Genomic DNA, 23,098 nt, shown 5'->3' with positions numbered 1-23,098 from the left:
CTTGTCTTTAGATCACCGCAGAATGGAAGAAATGCTGTAGAAGTTTCACTTACTGAGATCTTTGTGAAAATATACAGCATCAGAGAAAGGACTGACAGGTAGACCTGGATCCGTTTCCCACCAAAACGCTTCTTCAGGTACTCTGGCATTGTCACCACCTGTGGGGGTGGAGAAGATTTTAGATAATGGGGAACAGGTACAAATCAAATCAGAGGAAGATTTTTGGTGCTCAGATACTGCAAGAGTGGAGCACAAAATTAAGGGAGCTGCAAATGCAGTTTCAAGGAAGAGCAGCTCCAAGAATCAAAGGAGAACAAGGAGAAAGCACCAAGTACTTCTTAGTTCAGGTCTTAGAACAGAAAATCCTAATTTTTCAAGTACACAGATATAGTGCTGTTCTGGCACACTCAGATCTCATGCTATTCATAATGACTTTGCAATATTCCAGCCCTGATCTGCGAATATGAGCAGCAAAGACAAGTGTAATGTAGTGGTTTGACTTACCCCAGCTTTGATGTAGATGGGTACAAAGATCCATCCTAGAATCACCACAAATATCAGAGCCTGCAGCCAAGACAAGATCAGCTGAATTAGCCTCCTCTCTCTAGGCACTGCTCCCAAACACCATTTATCAGGCCCAACAGCAGCTAGACACCAGTGAAACTACAAAAAGCTGCATACTGCGGGGGTGTGGGGGGGGAGGTTCTGTTCTGTCCTTTGATTTACAGTTGAAAATTTGGGGATGAAATCTTGGCTAAAAACTTCAGGTATAATGCAGCCCGGCTTTCATGCTAAAGCATGAAAGAAGAAGCACACATGATTATGTCTTTTCTACAAAACCAGCTGATTTCTCCTCACAGGGTTGCCATCTAGTATTGAAGCACAACTCCAGCAGTGGCACCAGACTATCCCAGCTCTCTTCAGAGCAAGCCCATGATGGTTGAATGTTTTACAACAATCTCATAGACTGTACAGGATGCACCACATGCAATTTGTAAAATATTTTGTATTTTCATATTACCATTTAATAATACATTTTGTGTATCCATGTGTATTCTGTGAACTACTGATCTTACTGTATAGCAGTGCCACAGTTTTCTGACTTAAATGGCTGGAATGCTGTCCAATATCGAGTTGTACATACTTAAATCAACAAATATAAAACAAATTCCCGCCCTCAGAGATGCACTCTGTATTTATTTTGTCCACAGGGCTTAGAGGGCTTTAAAGCTCTATGTTTTAAGTTCTGCTCTTAGGTCAAAACTGTAAGATGGACAAGAAATACTGGGTCAGCTTCTGCTGTCATTCTGATACAAGAAAGAAACAATTTCAATGGAACAGGGATACACGAGGATGACAACAGTCAAATTTGGTATTACTTTCATTACTTCCACTATGTCTGTTAACTGTCATGAACTCTACAGTGTGCCTGCTCCAACACACACAGATATCATTGCTGCTTCCCAAACAACCGTTGTTGTACACTGTGCATTGATACTGGGCCACCAGAAATCTCCCAGGAGATGAAGTGTTAGAGATATTTGAAGAAGTACATGGGCTTCTGTTTTTGTGTTCTGTTTTGTGTTCTGTTTTGGTTTGCTTTGTTTTGCTGGAAAAAGGAGAATCAAGTCTGTCACAGGCCTAATGTAACCAAGAAGAGGGAGCTGACAGATAAACTGCACATCTTGTACAGTTCATTTTAGGTTATGTCCTTCTCCTTAAACATTTATATCACACCAGTACTTCATTATTTGCAACAACCATTTATTTGCTAAGGAACACAAGCCAAATCCCTCAGGGTGGGATGATTCTTTCACTGCTCAGAAGTAAATGTGAGGGAAGTATCGACCTGTGGAGGCTCACTGAACCCTTTGTGTCATGGTCTAATCCCTTCCTTGTCACCCACACCCACAGAGCCTGAGAACACAAGGAAATGGACCGCAGTCGTTCATGGGAGTGTCTGTGCTGCTGCAGTTTACACTTCCCTGGCACTCCAGGAAGTTCATTTAAAGTCAGCTTGGATATCTCTACCCTGAACTGGAACTATAACAAAACACATGCATAATTACGGGAAGGAAAAGGTAAAGAGGAAAAGATTTGTGGAATGCAGGTGCTTGTGAAGGATGTGCAAAATTCCTTACAGCCTGTGAAGAAATCAAAGCCCTTTCAATAATTTCTACAAAGCAAAAATTACCATGGATTACAAACCTGATAAATTCTTCCCAGCATCCTGCAGACTGAAAATGTTCTTCATAAATACTTTAAAAGTAATAAAAAGGTATGCATAGAGAAGAGAATCCACCAATTTATTTGGTTCAAATTCTCTCTAAAAAGCCTCAACAGAAAAGTGTCATCTTTTTCCAGTGGCTTGGACAGGTTAAATAGTAGATTACATTGGCTCTTACGTGTCTGTGCAGAAAATGAGTGTTGCCAAGCCCAAACTTTGACAGTCCTAAATTATTAGGCAATGTTATTTTGATTAAGCTGAGCAGACAATCCAGATGTCACAAGTACTTTCGTTGACATATATGCCACTTACATTCCATTCATATCCTCCGATGGCAATTCCTCCAGCTGCTGCTGTTCCTGCTATTCCCACAAAGTGCCCACTGCCAATGTTGCTGGCAAACAGAGAAGCACCAATCTACAAAGAGAAAAAACAAAAACTGGCTCTTATGTTCATGGTAATTTTAAAAAAATCACCTTCATTTGGCACATTGAACTCATGCCTGTCTATGGCAGTGGTGATGATGAGAATGACTGACAACCAACTTCCTTGATAACTTTCAGTATTTCCACTCACTGTTCCCACTGAAACCAGGTCCTCCAGCCATCACATCTACAACAGCGAGGGAGAATAGGATGTTGAATAAAATGTCTTCCAATTGAGTCAGAAAATATATTACACCAATATAGATTTTAAATATTTGCAAAACTTGCCAAACTGACATTGGGATGATATCCAGACAAACAGGGAAGAAGACTGATCTTCCTTGTTCAAGGGGGAAATGACAAGGACATCCCCACTTGTCAAACCTGCACTCCTTCTTCCACATTGCACAGCCTGTGCATCCAAATGTGTCATTCGTGAGAGCTGGGCTTGGTTCACTTTTAGCCAAAAGGTATTTGATTACTGGATTAAATTCTAAAAACTGCACAGCAGAAATTTCTGCTGAAAAAGTGCTTCTGGAAGCTACAAAAAACAGCAAATCAAGGAGTTATATTTAAGAAGTCTGAATCTTTAAGACCCCCAAATATTGCACTGATCTTTCAAACAGAACAGTAGGGGCAACATGGGAATTGATAAACAGGGAGAGATTAAAAAATGAAAGGTTCCTGTTGGTTTACAGACAGGCAGGAGCCATTCACAAAGATCTAATTCTTAATTCAGTATCTTAGACAATAGAAAAGATGAAAAGGAATGAGCTTCATTTCCTCAAAATGAACACATTAAAGGCAGCAGAAATACCCAGTGATAATTTACTGGGTCAGGTACTGAAGGATGCAGGGTGAGAAGTCGAGCATGAGAAAGAGATTGGATGGGGTGTTGTGAGCAAAGGACAAGGAAGCTGGAGAAGTTCCAAGATGAAAAAATGGAAGTGAACATTTTTTTATTCTTTTCTGTTTTTTTCTTATGTCCTGTGAAAGCTTAAAAAAACAATAAAAAAAACCCCAAAACAGGGTTAAAAAGAAAAACCACATAGAAAGCAGGCAAGAGAACTTCTGCTGACCTCTTCTAATGCTGTCATTTGGATCATTAAATATCCTGAGTTGGAAGGGACCCACAACAGATTTGAATAGCAGCAAATATTCAACCAATGTTTCTGGCAGCACAGGGATGATCACCTGAGTTTTGGGAGGATGAAGGATTTCATCATAGAAATCTACCTCTAGAGAGCATATTTATTCTATAGAGCTATGCCATAGCTAGAAATAGCAACCATGCCCTTCAACCCACAATCCTGATCTCTGATAACAAATAGTTACATGCAACATACAAATAAAATTCAGAGGTTTCCACTCTTTCTTTTCCAGGCTTACTTTTTTTTTTCTCTTTCCTCAGTTTGACTTCTTGATTTCTTCAAGTCTTTTTACAGACAAACTGTTGTTTTGCTGTGACAGGAAATTTATGTTTCTAAGTTCATTAGGTTTGGATTTGAGGTTTTTTTACACTTTTCTAAAAGTCAGTTGTGCCCTACAGAACTGTAACCAGTTTGTCATATGACATATTTCTACAGGAATGATAAGTTTTGCAACAAACATTGGCAAACAAAAGACCTGTGTTTCTTCTAACCTCTTTGTGACAGCAACAGTTTTTCCAGAATGATAGTGAAGATAAAAGTACCACTTATACCAAGCATTAGCACTGTTGCCCAATGCTTTCCTTGGAGATAAATAATTAAACTTAAATCTAGGTTATTAGAAATGCAAACACCAGAAAATATTAACCACATTAATCTCTGATTTTATTTAATGTGTTCCCTCTCCTGTTTAAAAGTTTAAGGGCAGATCCAAGTAACAAAAGCAGCTAAGGAAGAACTTTGAGAACTGACAGGCACAAGCTTCAGCTCAGTGCCTAAAACCCCAGGACATCCTGTGGGCAATGCTGGTGATGCTGTGTTCCCAGCTTTACCAAAAATACAATTGTATTGAAAGAAAAATACAAAACCAAACCAATGCAAAACTACCAACATATTCAGGACCAGCACAAGGACAAAACAATGTGAATGCAGAGCCCACATTCACATCCTAAGGGGTTTTTTTGCTGAATTAGGGAACATCCAGTGCAGCAGAACTCTAAGATCAACACATACCAATAATGGATGCAATTTTAAAAATGGGTTTCAGTTATGTATACATGAGAAGGGAGAACATGGCTTCATAGCCAGGAAAATGCAGATTACCCTTTAAACTGTAGCACGGTCACAGCAAGAGCAGTGCTGACCAAAATACCCTCACAGCCCATTAGTTGCTGATGCCAGAGGGGGAAGAGAAATTTCCCATTTGCCATATTTTAAGGATGAGGAAAGAAGGCAGATGGGCTCTGGGCCTGAGCTGCCTTGCTGAAGAACTTACTGCTGTGGTATTTTTGTGCTGGAAAGGCTGATTACTGGAATTCTTGACTTGCCATTGGCAGATGCTGCTGAACATCTAAAGAACTCTGGGCTGAAATTGGGAATGGTAGAGGGAAACAATCTCTGGAAGTATTAACTGTTCTCAGTGAATGTGTGAGTGAATTGATTTTAAAGACAGATCTAGGAGGAAAGGTAAAGTAGAAAGTTGGTTGAAAGGGACAAAAACTGCTAAGAGGGAAAGAGGACAAAAAACCTGAACTAACCTGAGGCAAACGTGGAACATTAACTCTTTTAAAATATTTTAAGAGGTCAGGTCTTAACAAGAGCACTCTGTTCAGCAGAAGTAACACCACCCTGAAACAGATGACGATCAGAGTGGTTTTTCCTGTTATTCATTAACTGTTTCACCTTGCTCTTCTCATGAAGTAGAGGATGCACTGACATCCCAGCCCTGGCCATTCCCAGTCAAATGGGATGCACTCTGCAGTGGCAGCTGCACTGACTGTGCAGCATGCACAGCCTGTGGCTTCTCTCCCTGCCAGGACCTGCCGGCACATCCCCCTGCCCCCATACCCACCCACCTGTCGGAAGGCATTAGCTCAGTACCAAACCCTTTTCCCAATGGATTCTTAGCCCCATTCCAGAGAACAGCAGGGGCTCCTCTCACACCACTGGGTCCTGAGATTCATGCCCTGAGTTATCGCTCCTCGTGGGTCACCTGCAGAAGCTGCTTCTCAGATCCCTCTTCCCTGACACATTTCTCATTACCTGGATTGACAACTACTTGAGACCATTCATGCTTTTCTTTAATTCACAGCTGTTCCCTGCAACGTGGCTTTACTCTGACGCAAAGGTGTAATTTTTCTTGCCTGAGTTTTTTGGGATCATTCTTAGCCACTTCGGAAAAATCAGTAAAATGCAATATTACTGCCATGCTTCCAAGGCTCTGAGACTCAGAGAAGGAAGTGTGGGGTTTTACTCTTCTTTCCCGATTAATCTGAAAATTCTATGAATTATTACCCAACTAAACCACATCTCTGCATTTCCCAATGTGCTAAGCAGGAGGGATGGATATACAATACTCATCAAAATTTCTGTGCTCCGACAAACCCGATGGTTACTGGAACAGCACAGGCTCAGAAGGCTGATCTGGTACCTCCCCACATTGTACTCTGAGACAGAAACAACACCTCCCAGCCAGCTGGAATTCTCACGGATTCTGTAGAAATCCATTTCACTGAATTTTTACTTTTGCATCAGAGCTTTGCTTTGATTATTTTATTATTCTTTTTACCCTGAAAACTATTGATTTAACCCTATATTTTTTGCATGGAACTTGACAAAATAAGGTAATTTCTCACTCTACTTTACCTAAGAAAAGGAAATGCAAATCTTATTCACAGCAGAATTGTCGCTCCTGGTTCCTCATAACAGTGTCAGATTCAGCAAGTGGGGAAAATTCTGAGATTATGTAAAACTTAACTGGCTGCAAAGATCAGAGAAATCATGCCAGTAGTCAGTTCTGATGGCCACAAAGATAAGCTGTGCACAGCCAAAGCAAGAATCTATTGGGTTTTTTCCCCTAATTCTTATCTGTCTCACAAAGATCTAAATGTACATGACAACAAACTAGCTGAGTTACATTTTTGTTTGGAGTGCCCTTGACCCTGCATCCTTCCTACCTACTGTTCAGTATATCTTTCTAACAGACCTGGGCTTCAGATGCCCAGCAGATAACTCTTTGTCCTATTACCATTCAAGCCTCAGGAACTGAGGTGTAGAAGGTAACCCATAATTTTGTGCAGACAGCTCTGTCTGCAAAACTACAGAACCTGAAGAAGAAAATTCAAAAGCAGGAGAACTTCAACAGTTTGGGGATTTTTAATTGTGCGTGAAAGGCTGTTAATCTTGTGAGAGTGGCTGCTACCAAAGCTGACTGTTCTGCAGGAACAGATCTTCATTTCGTACAATGGCAGGAAGTATTTGGCTGAAACCAACTCCTTCATCTGGCAAAGGAAGCTGAAGTTAGCAAGGCCCATTGCTACAGAGCTGTCACTTGCCTTGAACTTCTCTGTGTCTTTTTGGAAAAAGCAGAGCTGATTATGAGGATTTAAAGAGCCATATGAATCTTTCCTGAAGGTATTTCCCTCAAAACCCAAGAGACCAAAACCAGTTTCTTGAAGATTCTTCTCTCAGTTTCTGTAAAAAGACTGTGGAAAGGGCACAGCATTTCATACCATTATGATTAACCAACGACAGATACCAGTTTCTAGTAATCAGTGAGAATGTTCTTACATACCTTTATTCCTAATTAACCACTGGAACTACTGAGATGGCTCAGCCACTGCACAAGGGTGGTGATTCCAGTGAACTAACAAGGGAGTGACCTCTCATCTCAGCCAGAAAACTATCTCTGGGCTTGGTTCTGCAAAATGTTGAATGACTTTCTTGGATTCTGCTAAAGCAGAACAAACAGAGCCAAAGCAGGACAGATTTGGCCCAGGATGTGTCTTGGTCCTACCTTACACATTGAGAAATTGAATCACAATCACAGTTTGCCAGTGAGAGACAAACACTGAAAATCCATATTAAAAGTAGGAATAACCTCTAGCCCTTCATTACCAGCGTCTCCTCTAGTTTACCAAACCACAGCTATTATATGGTTTAAGTGAACAGAATCCCTTTCCCTGCTTGTCAGTAGGAGATCCCAATACACTGCTAATGAGCCTCTTTCCTCGTGGGGTCAGAAAAGCCACTTGTGGGTGCCCTGCAGAGCATAGAACACAGGCAACCACTGAAAAATAGAATTAGTTTAGGGGCAGTAAGTTTATAACAAGTTTGTGGAAGGATTTTTTTCTTCATTTTTCTCTGTTCCAGAAAGCAATTACATGACAAGGGTCATTATCCTGAAATGGCAGGGGAGAAATCTGACAAACTAGAGGCCGAAACAACTGCCCCCACCCTGACTGTGGAAATGCATTGGGTCTATTCAGAGCTATTCCAGGTTATTCCAGGTTAGCCCTGACTTGGAACAAAAGAGAAGTCAAAGCACAAAAGTAAAAGATCACACACAGCTTTAGCTGTTGCAGAACTGAGATCACATCTCTGACTAAACTTTTCTATACTTTCATTGGCTTCCTCATCATTTCAGCCTAGTTTGCTCTGGGTGATGGACATCTCATCTACATGCTAAACCGTGGGAATTGGTGTTTTGGAATCTCTTTTTATCCAAGGCAAACTTTCCAGGGTGATGCTGCTGACACGGTATTTAGTTAGTGGTTTTGGAGTGCTTGCTCTTTGTTTATTTGGAGTGATAAGAGGAATAGCAAGAAGGGTTTATTTTTATGGCATGGGAAGACACTCCTGGCATTCCAAAGGGAAGGATTGAAGAGGAGATCTAGGACTCCACTGAGGACTAGCACTTTGTCCATGCCGAGCTCACAGAGTTTGGGAAGGAGAGAGGTGATCCTGGCAGGAACTATGGGGTGATCCCTGTTAGCTTCCCCCTGGAGGAGGAGAGCTTGCTGAGTCTGTTGGGTTTGTGTTGGCAGAGGACTCGGTGTCAGATCCTCTCCCCCAGGTCTCATGGGAATCATTAGGAGTTCTCAGTGCCACTGCAGCAAGACAGAACTTTTCTATGGTGAGTCTTTGCTGCCTTGCTGCCTCCATCTCAATTTACATCTGCACAAAAGGATATTCATATTCCCCCTGACAGGCAGACAGAATTGCACAAGGTTAAAACCAGCCCACCAATTAAAGTGACAATTAAGCAAATTAATCTGGTTTTAGTTTTTTTCTCTTCTCCCAGAATTATGGGTTTTATCTTAAAATAACTTGGAAACTTTCTCTTTCCTCAATCTTTCAATGGAACCTGAATTTTCTTAGATCTACTACATCAGATGAGGAAACCTTTTACTGTCATTGGGGTTTAATCCTTTCCTGTCCTTAAAGAGGCTGTCCCAATGTCTTCTAAAGGCAGAGGGCAGTTCTCTGAAGCACAAGACTGAATGGTGTGTAGGTATTTCTGCAGCCTACTTCAAGAAAATTCTTAAATCTTTAGGGAACCAATATTTACTCTCACTCTTCTGGTCCTGTAACTGAACCAATGTGTGCAGAGTCTTGACTCCCAAACCTTAATGAAGTGCAAAAGCATTTTCTGAAACTGAATGCAAGATCAGGAATGTTGAGGAATTCCATTCAAACAAATGGAATCATGTAAAACACAAGTAATACAGAAAATGCACGTTTGTCTAAGTTTTCTGCTTTTCATATTAAAGAGACTGTATGATCAGGAAGAAGTAGATAATTGTTTCTAATATAATTTCTGCTAAAGGCCTGATGGAATGGATGGCTAAGAACACTTTGTGCCTGTGACTCCTGTTCTCTACCTTGGAAGATAATAGAGACCCACAGAAGACAAACAATGTAAGTCACAGCTAATCTTTAAATACATTTAAAATATATTTTACCAACAACATATCAGAACATTTCCAGGATTCTTCTCCTTGTATAAGACCAGAACTTGCTATCAAAAGTAGAAACAATAGAGCAATAAATGGGAAAATTTCAATAAATTAATTCCTGTCTCTGATAACCTCAAAATGAGCCAGCTTCTTTGAGTGCAATGGAAAGAATATATTCCAAATATTAAAAAGTTTTAAAGTAGGATGAAAGGCAAAGCACTGGATTTGTCTGTACTGACACTACTAATGTATTTATGCTCAAACAAGTTGATCACATAATCAAGGCAGATCAGAGCTGAATGCAGACAAGTTCTGCCAACACTTTCTCTGCCCATCCAGTGGCTTTGTTTGTGCAGTTTGCCCTGTGACACCATGGCTGGAGAAAGAGTTGGATTTGCATCTACACAACCAAGCTACCACAGCCCCAGCAGTATCATAGAGATCTTGATATGTAAGGACAGTCCCAGGGGTGCAGATGCACATCCTATGTTTTATATACATACACTACACAGCACTCACCGGCCACCAAACCATGCTCCGTCCAGCCAGGAAAAACCCACCCACTGTGCCTCGGTTGGTGGAGTACATAGCCTGGAAAAAAGGAAACCAGAAAGTTTTAATTGTATTTCAAGTGTACTAGGCAAGAGTACTATACACAGACTGAGAACAAACAGCTAGAATTAAGGGATAATAAAATACATGGGGGCAGGGTAAAGTGAAAGAAACAGAGTGGCTGAAAAGAACAATCTTATGATGAAGAAAATAATACAATGTAGCAATGATTCTTTTATCTAGGTCTACGTTAGCCATTCGAATTTCATTGCTTCACCTTTCATTATAGTGTGAAACACTAAAATAAAATTAAATTTAACCAAGAAAAGTCATCACACAAATAAAAGCTCACATGAATTTTTCATTGGGGTGAAAAGCCTTTAATTTCAGGCATCAACACAGACTATAAGGTGCAAGTTTATTAACAGAAAGTATGCAGCTTTTTTTACTCAATATCATCCTGCTTCTACAGGTATCTGTTTTCTTGTTGTGATATCAGCATTGTGCCTGATTCCCTCTGAAGTTCCAAAAGAAGAAGCCAGTGAAAATTTCCTTTTCACAAACTCATTTTGTCTTTGTCAAGGATGGGCTTTAGAGGGAAGCTTCCTCCAATTTTTGTTAATGACCCTGAGCCATTATTTCCTGGATTCCCATTGTCTTCTCTGATGGACTTTGAACAGGCAAATAAAGAAGATCTGGGAAAATCAGCCATATATTTTCTTCTGATGCAGAAGAAATGAAGTAAATATGATGGATTTACATTTAACTACACACAGCAACTGAGTAAGTATTTGTCCAATAATGATGTCATCGTGGCTGGAAAGAAACAGTTCCAGGAATTAACTCAGCACACAATGGCCTGAGAAGCCACAGATCAGCCCTTTATTGTCAGAGATTTTTAACATAAAGTTCAACTACAGCAACAGCCAGACTCTCATGGCAAAGACCCAGCTCCCTCCTGCCAGACAACAAGGTGTTCTGGTGAACTGGGGCTTCAAATTTTTGGCTATATTTTTGGCCTCTACTCCCATGCTGAAGAGGCAAAGAAAAGGTTGTGTCCACTTTGTGTGAACCCTAAATTTTTGGTGGCCTTCAAAATATTGCCAGGCTGTTAGAAAGGGAAGTTGGTTCTGCAGCTGACTTTTCTGCACCGTGAAATGTTCCTGGGATGCTCCTGGAAAGCAAAGGATTCCTGAGGGGCATACCTCCTCTCTGCTTGTTAATGGTCAGGTGTTCAGGTCACCAGGAGAGTCAGGGAAACCCGAATTCAGTGACATTCCACTCTTCATACCACTGTAGCTCAGTATTGTCCCATTCCCTCCAAACACTCCAGCTCTGAGGTCCCAACGCTGGGCTGGGAGCTGCGTTTCCGCGGGTTCCCGGTGCTCTGTTTCCCTCGGCTCCGGGCTCGCCTCGCAGCGCTGCCGGGCGAGGCCAGAAGGCACCGCGGCGCTGGGCCACGACCACAGAGGCACCGCCAGCACCTGCCGCCCCCGGAGCTGTTCCTGCCTCACAGGTACAATGATTTTGCACCCTGGAGTCAAGAAACAGCCCCGGCAACGCTGCCCTCAAACGGCACCCCCAGCCCCGGCCGAGGCGGATCCGCCATCCCGTCCCTGCCATCCCGTCCCTGCCATCCCGTCCCTGCCATCCCGTCCCTGCCATCCCGTCCCTGCCACCGTCCCAGCCCCAGCGGCGGCGGCGCTGCCACACGGCCACCCCACCCCCGCCCACCCTCCCTTCCCGCCACTGCAATTCCCCCTTCCCGCTATTTCCTATGGCGTCACCTCACATCACCAATTCTCCCTGCAGTCCCAGTGCTCCGTGGCCAAATGCCACCTCTCAGGTCCAGCCTGTTTCGAAGAGGGACCCTGGCTGATCTTTACTGATCACGTCTCTCTGCTCTGTCCCACACAAACCTCATTACTCCACCTTTCCCACTAGTTCCATTCATCCACCTAAAGGGATGCCTCCCTGGGTCACCGTCCCCTCTACAGTAAAAAAATGCCCACATTTTGCCCACCATGCAGTTGTTAACTATCTCAATTAAGCATCAAAATCTTTATACAATTACACATTCTCACTTACTGAGCCATTTTGCCAAGACTCTATAAACTACCTGCTAAGTAAAACAAAATAAAATCCCAACATACCCATAGTCCCACTGCCAGAACTACCAAAAAATAGATGACAATAACAGAGATGTCCACAGGATTGTTGATCCTTATGGTGGATTCCATCCTGGCTGCTTCTCTGGCTTTCTTCTTCTTTCTCTCCTTATATGCTTCTTGCAGAGTTCAGGTTAATGATAAACTGCTGTCATCCCCTACGTCTTATATAATATATAACTTCAGATTCACTTGTCTCCAACGGGACACAAGTTGAAGCTGCTGCTTTTCCTTGGACAACAACTCTTTCCCAAATAGTGCTCCTCTGTTACAGGTGCTGCAGATTTCAGAGTTCAGTGTCCCTGCCAAAGGTGCTCAGGGTTTTAACAACCATGAGCAGATGTCTGAGAAGGAATGACACGGAAAGGAGTGGCTTGGCTGCAATAAACCTGCATATTTACCTCACTGTGGGTGAATACTGTTGGGTTGTTGGTTTTTTTTTTTTTTAAGTGGTTGTACCTGTAAATCTAGTCATGGAAGATGTAGTTCTTTTAGTTGGTGATGGTAAGCAATTATCTGTGAGGAGTGATGTGACACCTGGGGAAAACCCAGGGGTCCAGGATCTGGGACACCCTCTGTGTCATCTCTCAACTCAGCAGCATTACTCAATGGAGAAACAGGCCTGTGTTTATGGGAAGGAGACAACTTGAATCTGCTTCCATCTCTCACATGGATACATGGAAAGATGCATGTGAACACAAGACCTGGAACCAGGAGCTTACTGGGCTGAATTTCAGACTGTTTAGACCATGGTGTTGGCTCTCTCTGTTGTAGCTAATCAGCTTCACGTTTAAGTAAGTTCAAAGTTCATCAGAGCTTGGGTCTGTTCTCCCTTTATTTGCTCCTCTGACTTCAGAATTAAGCTAAGCAAAGCAACTGGTCACAAAGATGTGGAACACACTGGTTACAGACAGATCCTCACAGCTCTGAGTAAGGAAGCTTCCCCAAATGATGCCCATGATCATCTGTTTGAGCTCGAAGAGGTCAGAGAAATCCAGGGTATTTAGAACAGTAGATAGGGGTGCCAGGCACATTTCTGGGCTCTGAGGATATCTGAAAATCCCATTCTCTGCTTGATACTAGGGAATCATTCATTATTCATTTACAGCCTTTTGGGTGTAAAATGTGACCCTGAAGTTACACTGAGCAGAACAAGCAGTCCAGGACATGGGAAGCACAGCAGGTCTGACTGATCTTGCAGGTGTTATTTCCTTGGAGATGAAATCGAGGGCTGGCACTCTGTTCATTGGCAATGATTTTTTCCTAGGCAAACTACCCTGTGGTAAGTGTGGCTAATAAAAAGCAGCAAAGAAGCTATAATACAGTGGGATTACTTATAAGAATAAAATTAAAATCTCTCTATTGTTTGAGCACCTATACTCTTATAAAACAATGCTACCCTCTGATAGTTTAGGCATCTCTCCCAAAACACATTCTTCAGTTTGTTCTACATGACTGTGAAATGTTAGCTTTAAATCCAACGGAGAAAAAATTAACCCTGGAAGCTGCTGAGCATCCAAAATTCCCATTAGTTCTGACCTTCTCTGCTGTGTATTTCAGTAGAAAATAAAAGACTTATTTACTAACCTTAATTATCAGGAAACAGTTTTCCTAAGATAGGCTGCAGATGGCACTTCTTTACAGAGATTGACATATATTCCTCCGAGTCCTTGCAACTAACAAAAAGTCTGGTTTTCATTAATTCCATTTCTGTGTCAGTCTACAGAGGCAAGCAAAAAAAAACATTAGTCAGGAACTGATCTACTCTAATGTGCCTCGTGTTCTCATCCAGGCCTCTGCAGAAGAGAGCTCAGAGGCTGAGCAGTACCACAGCCTCTGTCCACAGCTCCTAGTATGGCCACACCAACAACATTCCAAGGTTTGAAACACTAATGGAGAATCAATGTCTAAAAAATACTAATCACACAATTCCTATCTTCATGTACAGTGGAAACAATTGGGTTTTTATTTCTGTACGCCACAAACAGAAACCAAACAGAAACCAACGTTATTTACAAGACTGTCAGAAGGGGAGACAGCTTTGTCAAGTCATCTCCACATCCTCATATCTGCAGCCCAAAGAAAAACTTGGAAGCACTGTAGGCTGTTGGTGTACCCAGTGATTCACTGCATGAATTCAGTGCATTTGAAAGATCTCTGAAAGGTCAGGCAAGTTTTAAGTTTGGAAATAGGCTAAATCTTCCTTTGTGTTAAAGCTTTGAAAGATAAGCATGAGTAAATCTCCTGATGTGATGAGTGAACACTGCATCAGAACACAACAGTAACCTCTTTTCCTCACACTCAGCTAGCAATGTACTTCAGTGGGTCTCTCATCATCCTGGAGGGTCTCTTCAAGCAGGTTTAGGGTTCCAGTACTAGACAGATTGACAAATAATTTGATATACTGGAGGTATTTCTCTACTCTTGCCTGTGAGCCAGGGCAATTTATTGAAGTAAGAGAGATTTTAAGGGGAGTGAGAAAACCAAGTAGTTTAAGTAACATAACACAGTGCCTCTGATCCACATCTATAATGATTGCTCCCCTCTGGATCAAGCCTGATGACATTTAGCTTATCACGAATATGCCTGCTCATACCTGATAGACAAAACAGAGAATGGAGGAGCAGGCAATTAGCTACAGACCAGCGAGGAACTGGTTCAAATTCCCACCCCAGGTTGCTGATGGAGACTAAACAGGATAAATGTCATGGATCTGCATTCCTGACTGACCAGCCACAACAGTCTGATGGGACACAGGGCAGCTCATGAACTGTGTAGAAGCTGCAATTGCTGTGTTGTCATTAGAAAATGGAACTGTAGCACAGAAAATTTGAGAGTTACTGGCACTTAACCAAGGCTCTTCCAAACTCATGTGTAAGTTTTCCTCCTGAGAGGAGGAAGCGACAGTAAAACAAACAAACTACAAACAAAGAGAAAGATGCATCAGCATGCAAAGTACCTCCCACGGAGGAACTCCTCTAATCTTTTCCCTGGCATTCCTCCACCTCTCTTGATAAAGCAAGCAGATTTCTTTGGGGATGCTCTTCAGAAATGCTAATTTATACAGTATTTATTGTACAAGTAATAAAGGACAAAAACAGACAAAAATTTGCAGTTATTTTATTTGCAGGAGGCCATATACTATGTCAGTAAATTCTCTACCCTCCTTTAATGGTTTCCTAGTCATGCAGTATGAATTTGGAAAAGAGTTCATATTTGCAAGTGGACAAAATAAGGCTCTCAGCACAGCTTTCCTGAAATGGTTCTAATAATAAGGGGTGGCAGATAGAGAATTGTTTAACACCTTTTGCTGATGCCAAAAGTCTTTTTTCTCTTTCTGCAATCTTGATTAAGTGAGCAAAACTTGGTTCTAATTAGAAGAATTAGTCACAGAAGGATGACAAAAATGTGGGAAACTAAAATGTGGAATAAATTGAAGAGGAATTACTAAAAGGAAAAAAGATCCGAAGTCCAGTAGGTGTGATGTAGATAGAAGAAAAAAAATCAGTAGGAAAACAGGTGCTTTCCTAAAAGGTTATCAGAAAGAAAGCAAGGTCATTCTTTTCTTATGCACTGAGAGGATCAGATTAAGAAACATGAACAAAACCACATATTTATCAAGAGACAAAAGAAATAACAAAAATGAACACTTTCAAGACTAATTTTCTGATGAGTATCTCTACAGGGGAGAAATACCAGAGGACATAAAAATAGGTCTATATGCAGATAGACCAACAGAAATGAAGCAAGGAAATACATTCACTTCTCCAGCAACTGATTAAACTATCTGTGTGATCACTAAAGTACACTCAGCCCTGCAATATCTCAGCATTGCCAATCTTACAAAAACAACAGTCTCAGGGCTCTATTCTTCCTACAGGACAGGCCAAGACAGCAAATAATTTAATTTTTTTGTTTGTTTATTAGTGTTTTATTAATTCTTTTATTTCAGGAGGTTAATAGGGATGAACTAATGGCAAGAGATGGGTTTGAAATTTCCACTGGGACTAATAAAGCTGAATAACACATTAAAAATTACGCCCCAAAGCCAATCCGGGCTGTCACAAGATTTAGCCACCTGATAGCAGGGCAGATTATTCCTCACAAGCAACTTCTCGAGTAGCATTCTCATTAAAACAGGAGTAGTAGTAGTAGTAGTAGTAGTAGTAGTAGTAGTAGTAGTAGTATTATCTCATAAATAATAGACTAAATAACACATGACATTATTCATTATCCTCATGATCTAATCCATTATATTTTGTATACATTCGAGTCTTGTTAATCCTTCTTGGGCCCTTGAAACAATATGTCCAGAAAAACATTTTTTAGAGATGGATGCATGCTGCCACTTCTACTATTGCTTAACCTAAATAATAGAAGGAATTATGCAGAGGAGCTGCATAATCAGCATCCCAACTCTCACAAATACTTTTACCACTCATGTTTCAGAAATGCTTTAGGGAAAACAGTATCTCCACTGCATAGAATACAGGAGAGAAATTAACAGGAGCTGAGCTGCTGATGTCCCTTCCACTGAAATAATTCTCCACTTTTCCAGGTGACCCAATGAAAGCCTTAGCTGCCTTATTCCATTTTCTCAAAACCAATGTAATTACTCTTGAAAAACAGACAGCCTCAGCCTTTGTTGGTATGTTTTGATTGCCCTACAGCAATAAACAGCAACAAATATATTATTATTTGTTGTATCTGACAGGTTAATTTGATTACAGAAATCTCAGTGAAGGGGGAAATATATCATAATCTACTAATGTCATAGCCTAATAAAATGTCCAATTTGCTCCACAGGGTCCCAGGGGCTCTTCAGTTAAAAGTGTTTGTAAAGTGTCTGGTTGTAAAATTAAATGAGGACAAAATCTTAATAATACTGTACAAAATACATATGAAGCTTCTTGAAAATGAGAGAGAACAGAAAACATTGTTGGAGAGAACCCAGGGGAAATATTCTTCAAGGAAACTCTGGTCAGGATAAAAGTGAAAAAATTTGCCTGCAAACAAATTCCTGCTGGGGCAAAGGAAAAGCTAACAAACTTAACAAAAAAACCCCAACAAACAACAAAACAGATTATACACAGATTACTATTGGAAAAAGAAAGGAGATAAACAGCAATAAGGAAGAGTGTGAAAAAAATACTGACATCTGAAAACAAATAATATCAATAAATTACCAGATATATTTCTGCAGAGGTACCTCCCCCCAAAAAAAGTGTGACGCAGTCTTTGGATAGATTTTAAACGTTCTTTTGAATGAAGAAGAACATTTCTATAAGGATTCATGGGCCTCAGAGATCAATCGTTTCATCCATTAGATCTATGTTATTTCAGTCTATGTGTGCATTTAGGTGAGGATTTCTCCATGTGTATCAGAACATCAGGACACGATGAGAGATGACGTCTTGATAGGTGTGGATGTTTCCAGGATTTTGACTGAGGCACAAGTTGGTTGCTTACATTTTCAGATGAGTGTTTGCTGACAGCAGCACATCAAAAAAAACCCTGCTTGGTCTTTAGAGGTGCCATGAGATCTATTTCCTCACATCATGATGTAAGGAGCTACGCCGAGACAGACAAACTGATAATTAAATATAATAGTCTCTTTACAGGAAGGAAGCTCTTCAAAATGTCTCTAGCTCTTGCTGAGACAAATCAGCTCCCCCAGTTTTGGCACAGCTAAACCCCTGCTGCAAGCAGGTCGCTGATGTTTTAGATGTCACGTTTCAAACTGTGCCGAGAGCGCTGTTTTGAATCGGTGCTCAAAGCAGAGGCAGCAGTCAAGGACCATCAGCATTCCCAAAGTTAGAGCCACCTGCCCCTTTGTTACAGGAGCACAGAGGCTGATTACGCCTAAGAATGCACCACTCAGGCACAAGGAGGAAAATATTCAGGAATACACTGGCTTCAAAAGTTATATCTTTCCTGTTATCTGTGAACCAAAAACGGCAGAAAGCCCGACTAACTGGATGAGCAGGTATTCCCCAAACCACTACAGAACCTAGGGAATACAGGGGGTGAGAGTGGGACTCAGTTATGGATATTCTCTACCAGAAGAAATGTTCTTCAGGGAGAAAACCTCCTGGAGCATCCTGCCATCCCAGGATTACCATAAAAAACCTAAAAATTCAGCATTGTATCCTTTTTTCTTTCTCTTTAGTGGTGTCAGGCTCTTGCTCCAAGACTTGATACAAAATTATCATTTCTACCCAAACCAGTCATTACAGTAATATTTTTCATTCATCCAATCCATGGCACAATCTGTAGCTACAGCCTAGAATCACATTTACTACCATATACCAAATTATTCAGCTCAACAGTGTTAAATGAAAACAATGACACATCCACATATAGGATAATTATACCAATACTAAAGGAACAGAGAGAAATTACTGGTATGCTTTTCCCTTGCTCCCCACCCCCTCCAAAAAAACCCTCAGAGAAGTTGTAATCTTGGTCCTATGGGGACTCCACATTTCCAATTTACTTTTTCAAGCCAGAGAAGGGTACTATTAGCAATTAGGAGTGGGAAATCAATACGAGCCTAATAAAGAACAGTTTTAACAGCAGGATATAACAACTTCACCTATTTTTTCAAGTAATAGTGCTGACAAGGAAAAGCTCCTGTGGGCTTGGATAGCTTTTGACAGCCTGTTTAGCTGCCAGGAAGCTCGGGGCCCAGCAGGATCTGTAATGGATCCACAGAACAGGTCGTAACTACATCCAGTTTGTTCAGCAGCTACATTTGTTCTGTTTCCTGTACCTACAGTAATAATTCCTATGCTTTTCCCCCATACACTAACACAACATGTAAAATCCATATATGGATCTATCAGAAACAAGGATCCTGGAATAAAGCTTTTGACAGCCCAGCTCATACCACAGATTGGGAGTGTGAAGAGGGTGGTAACTGGGCAGAGAGATTAGCACTGATGACAGGTTCTCTGTACCTGCTTACAGGGGGAGAAGGCGGAGAGCTTTGAAAAGCCCTGTACTTTCACAACCTTGCAGGTGTGGAACTGGGGTGATTCAGATGCAGTTGCATAGTGTAATACACTATATTTAAGAAGGGTGTGTAGAATGTGGAACATATTTTTCAGCATTAGTTAACAAGTTTCATATCATCAGGACATTGCTTATTGGAAACTGTGCTGAGGACTGTAAGACTGACCTGTGCAGATCAGGGGGAGTACTGAAGTCACCCCAGCTAAGAATGTATCTTCCAACACTATCCAGACAGATCACATCCAGAGGGAATACATCACACTGGAATACAAGTTCACAATCTGCTCTGAAAGATTAGTCCCAGAGGACCAAAAATCTCTTCTAACTCCTCAAATGTCAGTGGTCCTCCCTCAAGTTCATGCAAAAGAAGAGTAAATGTTTAGGGAACATCATGCAAAGATCACAGATAGAATGGGAGATGCACATTCCAGAACACTCTGGGTGTAGCCCAGAGGGACTGTTAAGAGTTTGAGCTTCCATTTGTGCTTGCAGATAAAATTTGATTTGAATACTTTAGAGGGCAAGCAAATCACACATTTATTTTTTAAAAAGTAATTTGATGACAATACCAGTGAGGCCCTTTCAGTTGTCAAAGGACTAGCACGTGTTTGCTGAAAAACTGTATATTTGCAACTTGTTGGTATTCTTTCCATGTCCTGAAACATTCATTTTAACACTACATTGCCACTTTGAAAAATTCTAAGAGATTTCCTACCTATCAGTAACAGGAGTTTCTATAAGAAAGCTGAACATCCAAATTAGGAAACACATAAAAAGCTATTTTTACATGTTCATACATTAGAAGTTACCTCACTTGACTGAAACAGTATTTAAATTGTACTTTCTCTAAAGAGATCACAAGGGGTAGAGAATAGTAATCATTGTTGTACAATCACAGGACACCAAACTGATTTAGAGTGGCTATTGTTTTGCTACTTGTTAATGATTCCTTAAGAGTCCAGAACAACTGGCAGTAAGAGAAAGGAGACTTATTTTACCATGTAAGACTTTTCATCATGATCAGATGCCTCAGTGAATCCAACACAGGGCCTCACACCATGTCAGAGCCAAGGTGACCTTTATGAGCAAATCACTGTTAAATAACATCCATCAAGACGAACTTGTTCAACATTTTGGGGACAGAAGGGGATACCTTCACTGTCAGAGGTAAGAGGAGTAAAGGCAATTCCCTACAGCCGCACAAAGGAAGCCTGCTACTAATACTTGTGCATCCATAACAACGGGCCGAGAAATTCCTACATGGCTGAGGTCACCTCCCAGATTGTGGTGGCAGATTTTAAGTCCCAAACTGCTCGAAAATAGTGCAATGCAGGCCCAGATTTCAAGGCTTCCCTTCTCACTGCTTAGTCCCTGCTCCATGCTGGTTGCTGCTTTGCCAAATAAGCATTGGAGTCCTACCAATAACAGAAATGTTGTCTCTCCCAGTCTCAGGATGCTTTTTGCCACAGCCTAGCATATTGTGTTTGAATGGGAGATCAAAAATGGGACAGTATCCAGGCACTCATGAAGCTCAACTACCCTTGCAGTAGTTCAGTGTTTTTCCTGACATTGAACCTGGAAAAAAGCTAATATCAAAGAACAAACTTCTCCACAAACTTCTGCATTATACAATTGTCCTGATTTCCTGCTTTGAAGAGGAAAACACATGGATATAAGGACACAGATCATTTGAGGACATCCTTTGGTACACTGTGCTAGCAGCAAGCACAAACTCTGCGATGGCAACGTCTCTGCTGAGGGCACCCAGGGCTGCACTGGCAGAGCACAGGTAGCAGGCAGGGCAGGGAGCCCTGCTCGCACCTGTGAGGCAGCACCTGTGTTGCGGGTTCGGTTTGTAACCGGGCAGAAACACCAATTTAGTGTAGTGGTTTGGTCCAAAATACTCATTACTGTTTATCTGCTGTGAGATAAGAATTAGGAGAAATGCAAAACAGGCACCAAACTTGAAAGAATATAAAGAAGTTTATTAACAGACCTAAAAGAAGGAAAAAAAAATTATACCACCTTCAGAACTCTCCTCCTCCCCCCACCTTCCTCCCTTCTCCCACTGACAATGTGAAAAAGACAACCCTTCAGATGTTCAGTCTGTTTACCACTGCCATAATAACCTTGTTCAGTCCATTTAGAAAGAGAAGTCTCTTCTTGCTCATGCTATGAAAACATTATCACAACGAGACAGCCGCCCACTTCCAAATATTGTTCAGTCCATTTAGGAAGAGGAGTCTCTCTGCCTGCGTGTGAGTCCTTTCCCCCGACTTGCAGCTTTTCCCGCAACTGCTTTCGAGGGTCCACTCTTGAAGTTTTCTGGGGTACAATTTTAAGGTTGAGCCATTCAGAAACAAAAACAGAGGCCCTTCTCCTTCCCTGGGAGCAAAGGGTCTTCATCATCTTCATCTTTAGGACTATCTCTGGGAGCATCTCTAGGAACTGAGGTTTTCTCCTTTCCCATTTGGAGCAAAAGTCCTCATCTGGTTCATCTCTACGGACTGAGGTTTTCTCCTTTCCCGTTTGGAGCAAAAGTCCTCATCTGGTTTATCTCTCCCTGTCCAAACTTCTCATGAAATTACAGCTGCGTCAGCATCTGCCTATCTCAGCGCAGGTGCTTTTGCTTATGAGTTGAACACTCCACCCCCCATATCTTCATGAAATTACAACAGGATACTCTGATATATCATAGCTTCACAACAGAATTTCAGCTTTAAGCATCTCCTCTCTCTCTTCCCTCAGGTTTTCAGCTCTTCACAGCAGTAAAAGGGTTAATCTCACCTCGGCCTTGCAGCTTTGCAGCTGGAATGTTGAATTTTTCTTATCGCAGTGGAGAGGGGGGAGAGCCGAGCCACTCCGGCTGCCCACGGCAAGGCAGTGGGGGGGGTTCCATGGCTGGAACAGGTCCATGGCTCCAGGATGGCCGTGGCCCGGCCCGGCCTGGCCCAAGCAGGGCCTGGCCGGGCCCGCTGGCCCCCACTCGGGGCCTGCAGCCACCTGTCCCAGCGCCGGAAACGAGAGAGAGCTTGGAGGGGGAGTTTGCCTATTCTTAAATGTGGATCACAGAGGTGATCACAACTTTAAGTGGCTTAGAGAATTGTCCATATTCAAACTGGCCAGCTGGTAGGTTCTATCAGGTCCCAGAGGAAACTGTAAGCACCCCTTAGCAAGGACGTCCCTTCCGGGACTATGCTTGCTAACCTATGACAACCTGGCACACTGTGTCCCACCTTGGGCTTTTTGTCAAGTGATACTGATCAACTGGAGAGAGCTCAGGGAAGGGTCACGAAATAGTGAAGTGCCTGTACCACATGGCATATGAGGGGAGGCTGAGGGTCTGAGTGTGCTCAGCCTCAAGAAGAGAAGGTTTGGGAGAGGAATCCAGTTGTCATAACCAAACATTTAAAAGGCAATTACACATAAGACAGAGACACTTCTTAGAGGTAACAGTGCAAGGGCAAGAAGCAATGGTCACAGATTGTGGCAGAAAAAATCACGAGTGGATATAGAAGGAAAAAAATTCAGTATAAGTGCTCAAGTCTTGAAATAGGTTGCCTAGAAAGACAGAAATCTATGTTCCTGGAGGTTTTCAAAATTTGTTGGACAAGGCCCTGAGCAATCGATTTAGCTTTGAAGGTAGCCCTGCCCTTCATGGTCTCTAGAGGACCACTTCAAACTAAATTATGTTATCTGGAGATCTCTGACACTTTTCCTTTTCTTTAAGTCTTCCCTGCTGCACAGGGCTGTTTGACAAGCTCATCTGTGCACTCAGGTCTACAGGCTCACAAGTCAGAGTTTTGATGCACATTCTCACAATTAT

The 23,098-nt window shown here is 41.8% G+C and overlaps 1 protein-coding gene across 4 annotated transcripts in view; it reads right to left on the bottom strand.

The window, feature by feature from the left end:
• The window catches only part of SLC5A1 (solute carrier family 5 member 1), a 38,758-nt gene that overhangs the window by 14,287 nt on the left and 1,373 nt on the right, over positions 1 to 23,098 (bottom strand). For 2 of the 4 annotated variants that reach the window (XM_048322404.1, XM_048322405.1), the window contains exons 2-6: positions 13,846 to 13,978; positions 10,058 to 10,129; positions 2,540 to 2,644; positions 505 to 564; positions 54 to 158 (exon numbers count right to left, since the gene is read on the bottom strand). In XM_048322404.1, coding sequence (XP_048178361.1) covers positions 54 to 158; positions 505 to 564; positions 2,540 to 2,644; positions 10,058 to 10,126 — 339 coding nt within the window. In that variant the 5' untranslated portion in view covers positions 10,127 to 10,129; positions 13,846 to 13,978. Of the gene's footprint in view, positions 1 to 53; positions 159 to 504; positions 565 to 2,539; positions 2,645 to 10,057; positions 10,130 to 12,243; positions 12,582 to 13,845; positions 13,979 to 23,098 lie in introns of those variants that run through there. The other 2 variants (XM_048322402.1, XM_048322406.1) reach the window with 2 other exon arrangements.

The sequence above is a fragment of the Corvus hawaiiensis genome, chromosome 18 (assembly GCF_020740725.1).
Source record: "Corvus hawaiiensis isolate bCorHaw1 chromosome 18, bCorHaw1.pri.cur, whole genome shotgun sequence".
In the NCBI taxonomy this organism is placed as follows: domain Eukaryota; kingdom Metazoa; phylum Chordata; class Aves; order Passeriformes; family Corvidae; genus Corvus; species Corvus hawaiiensis.
Note: the sequence above shows the minus strand (reverse complement) of the source record. Positions and strands in the feature narration are given on the sequence as shown.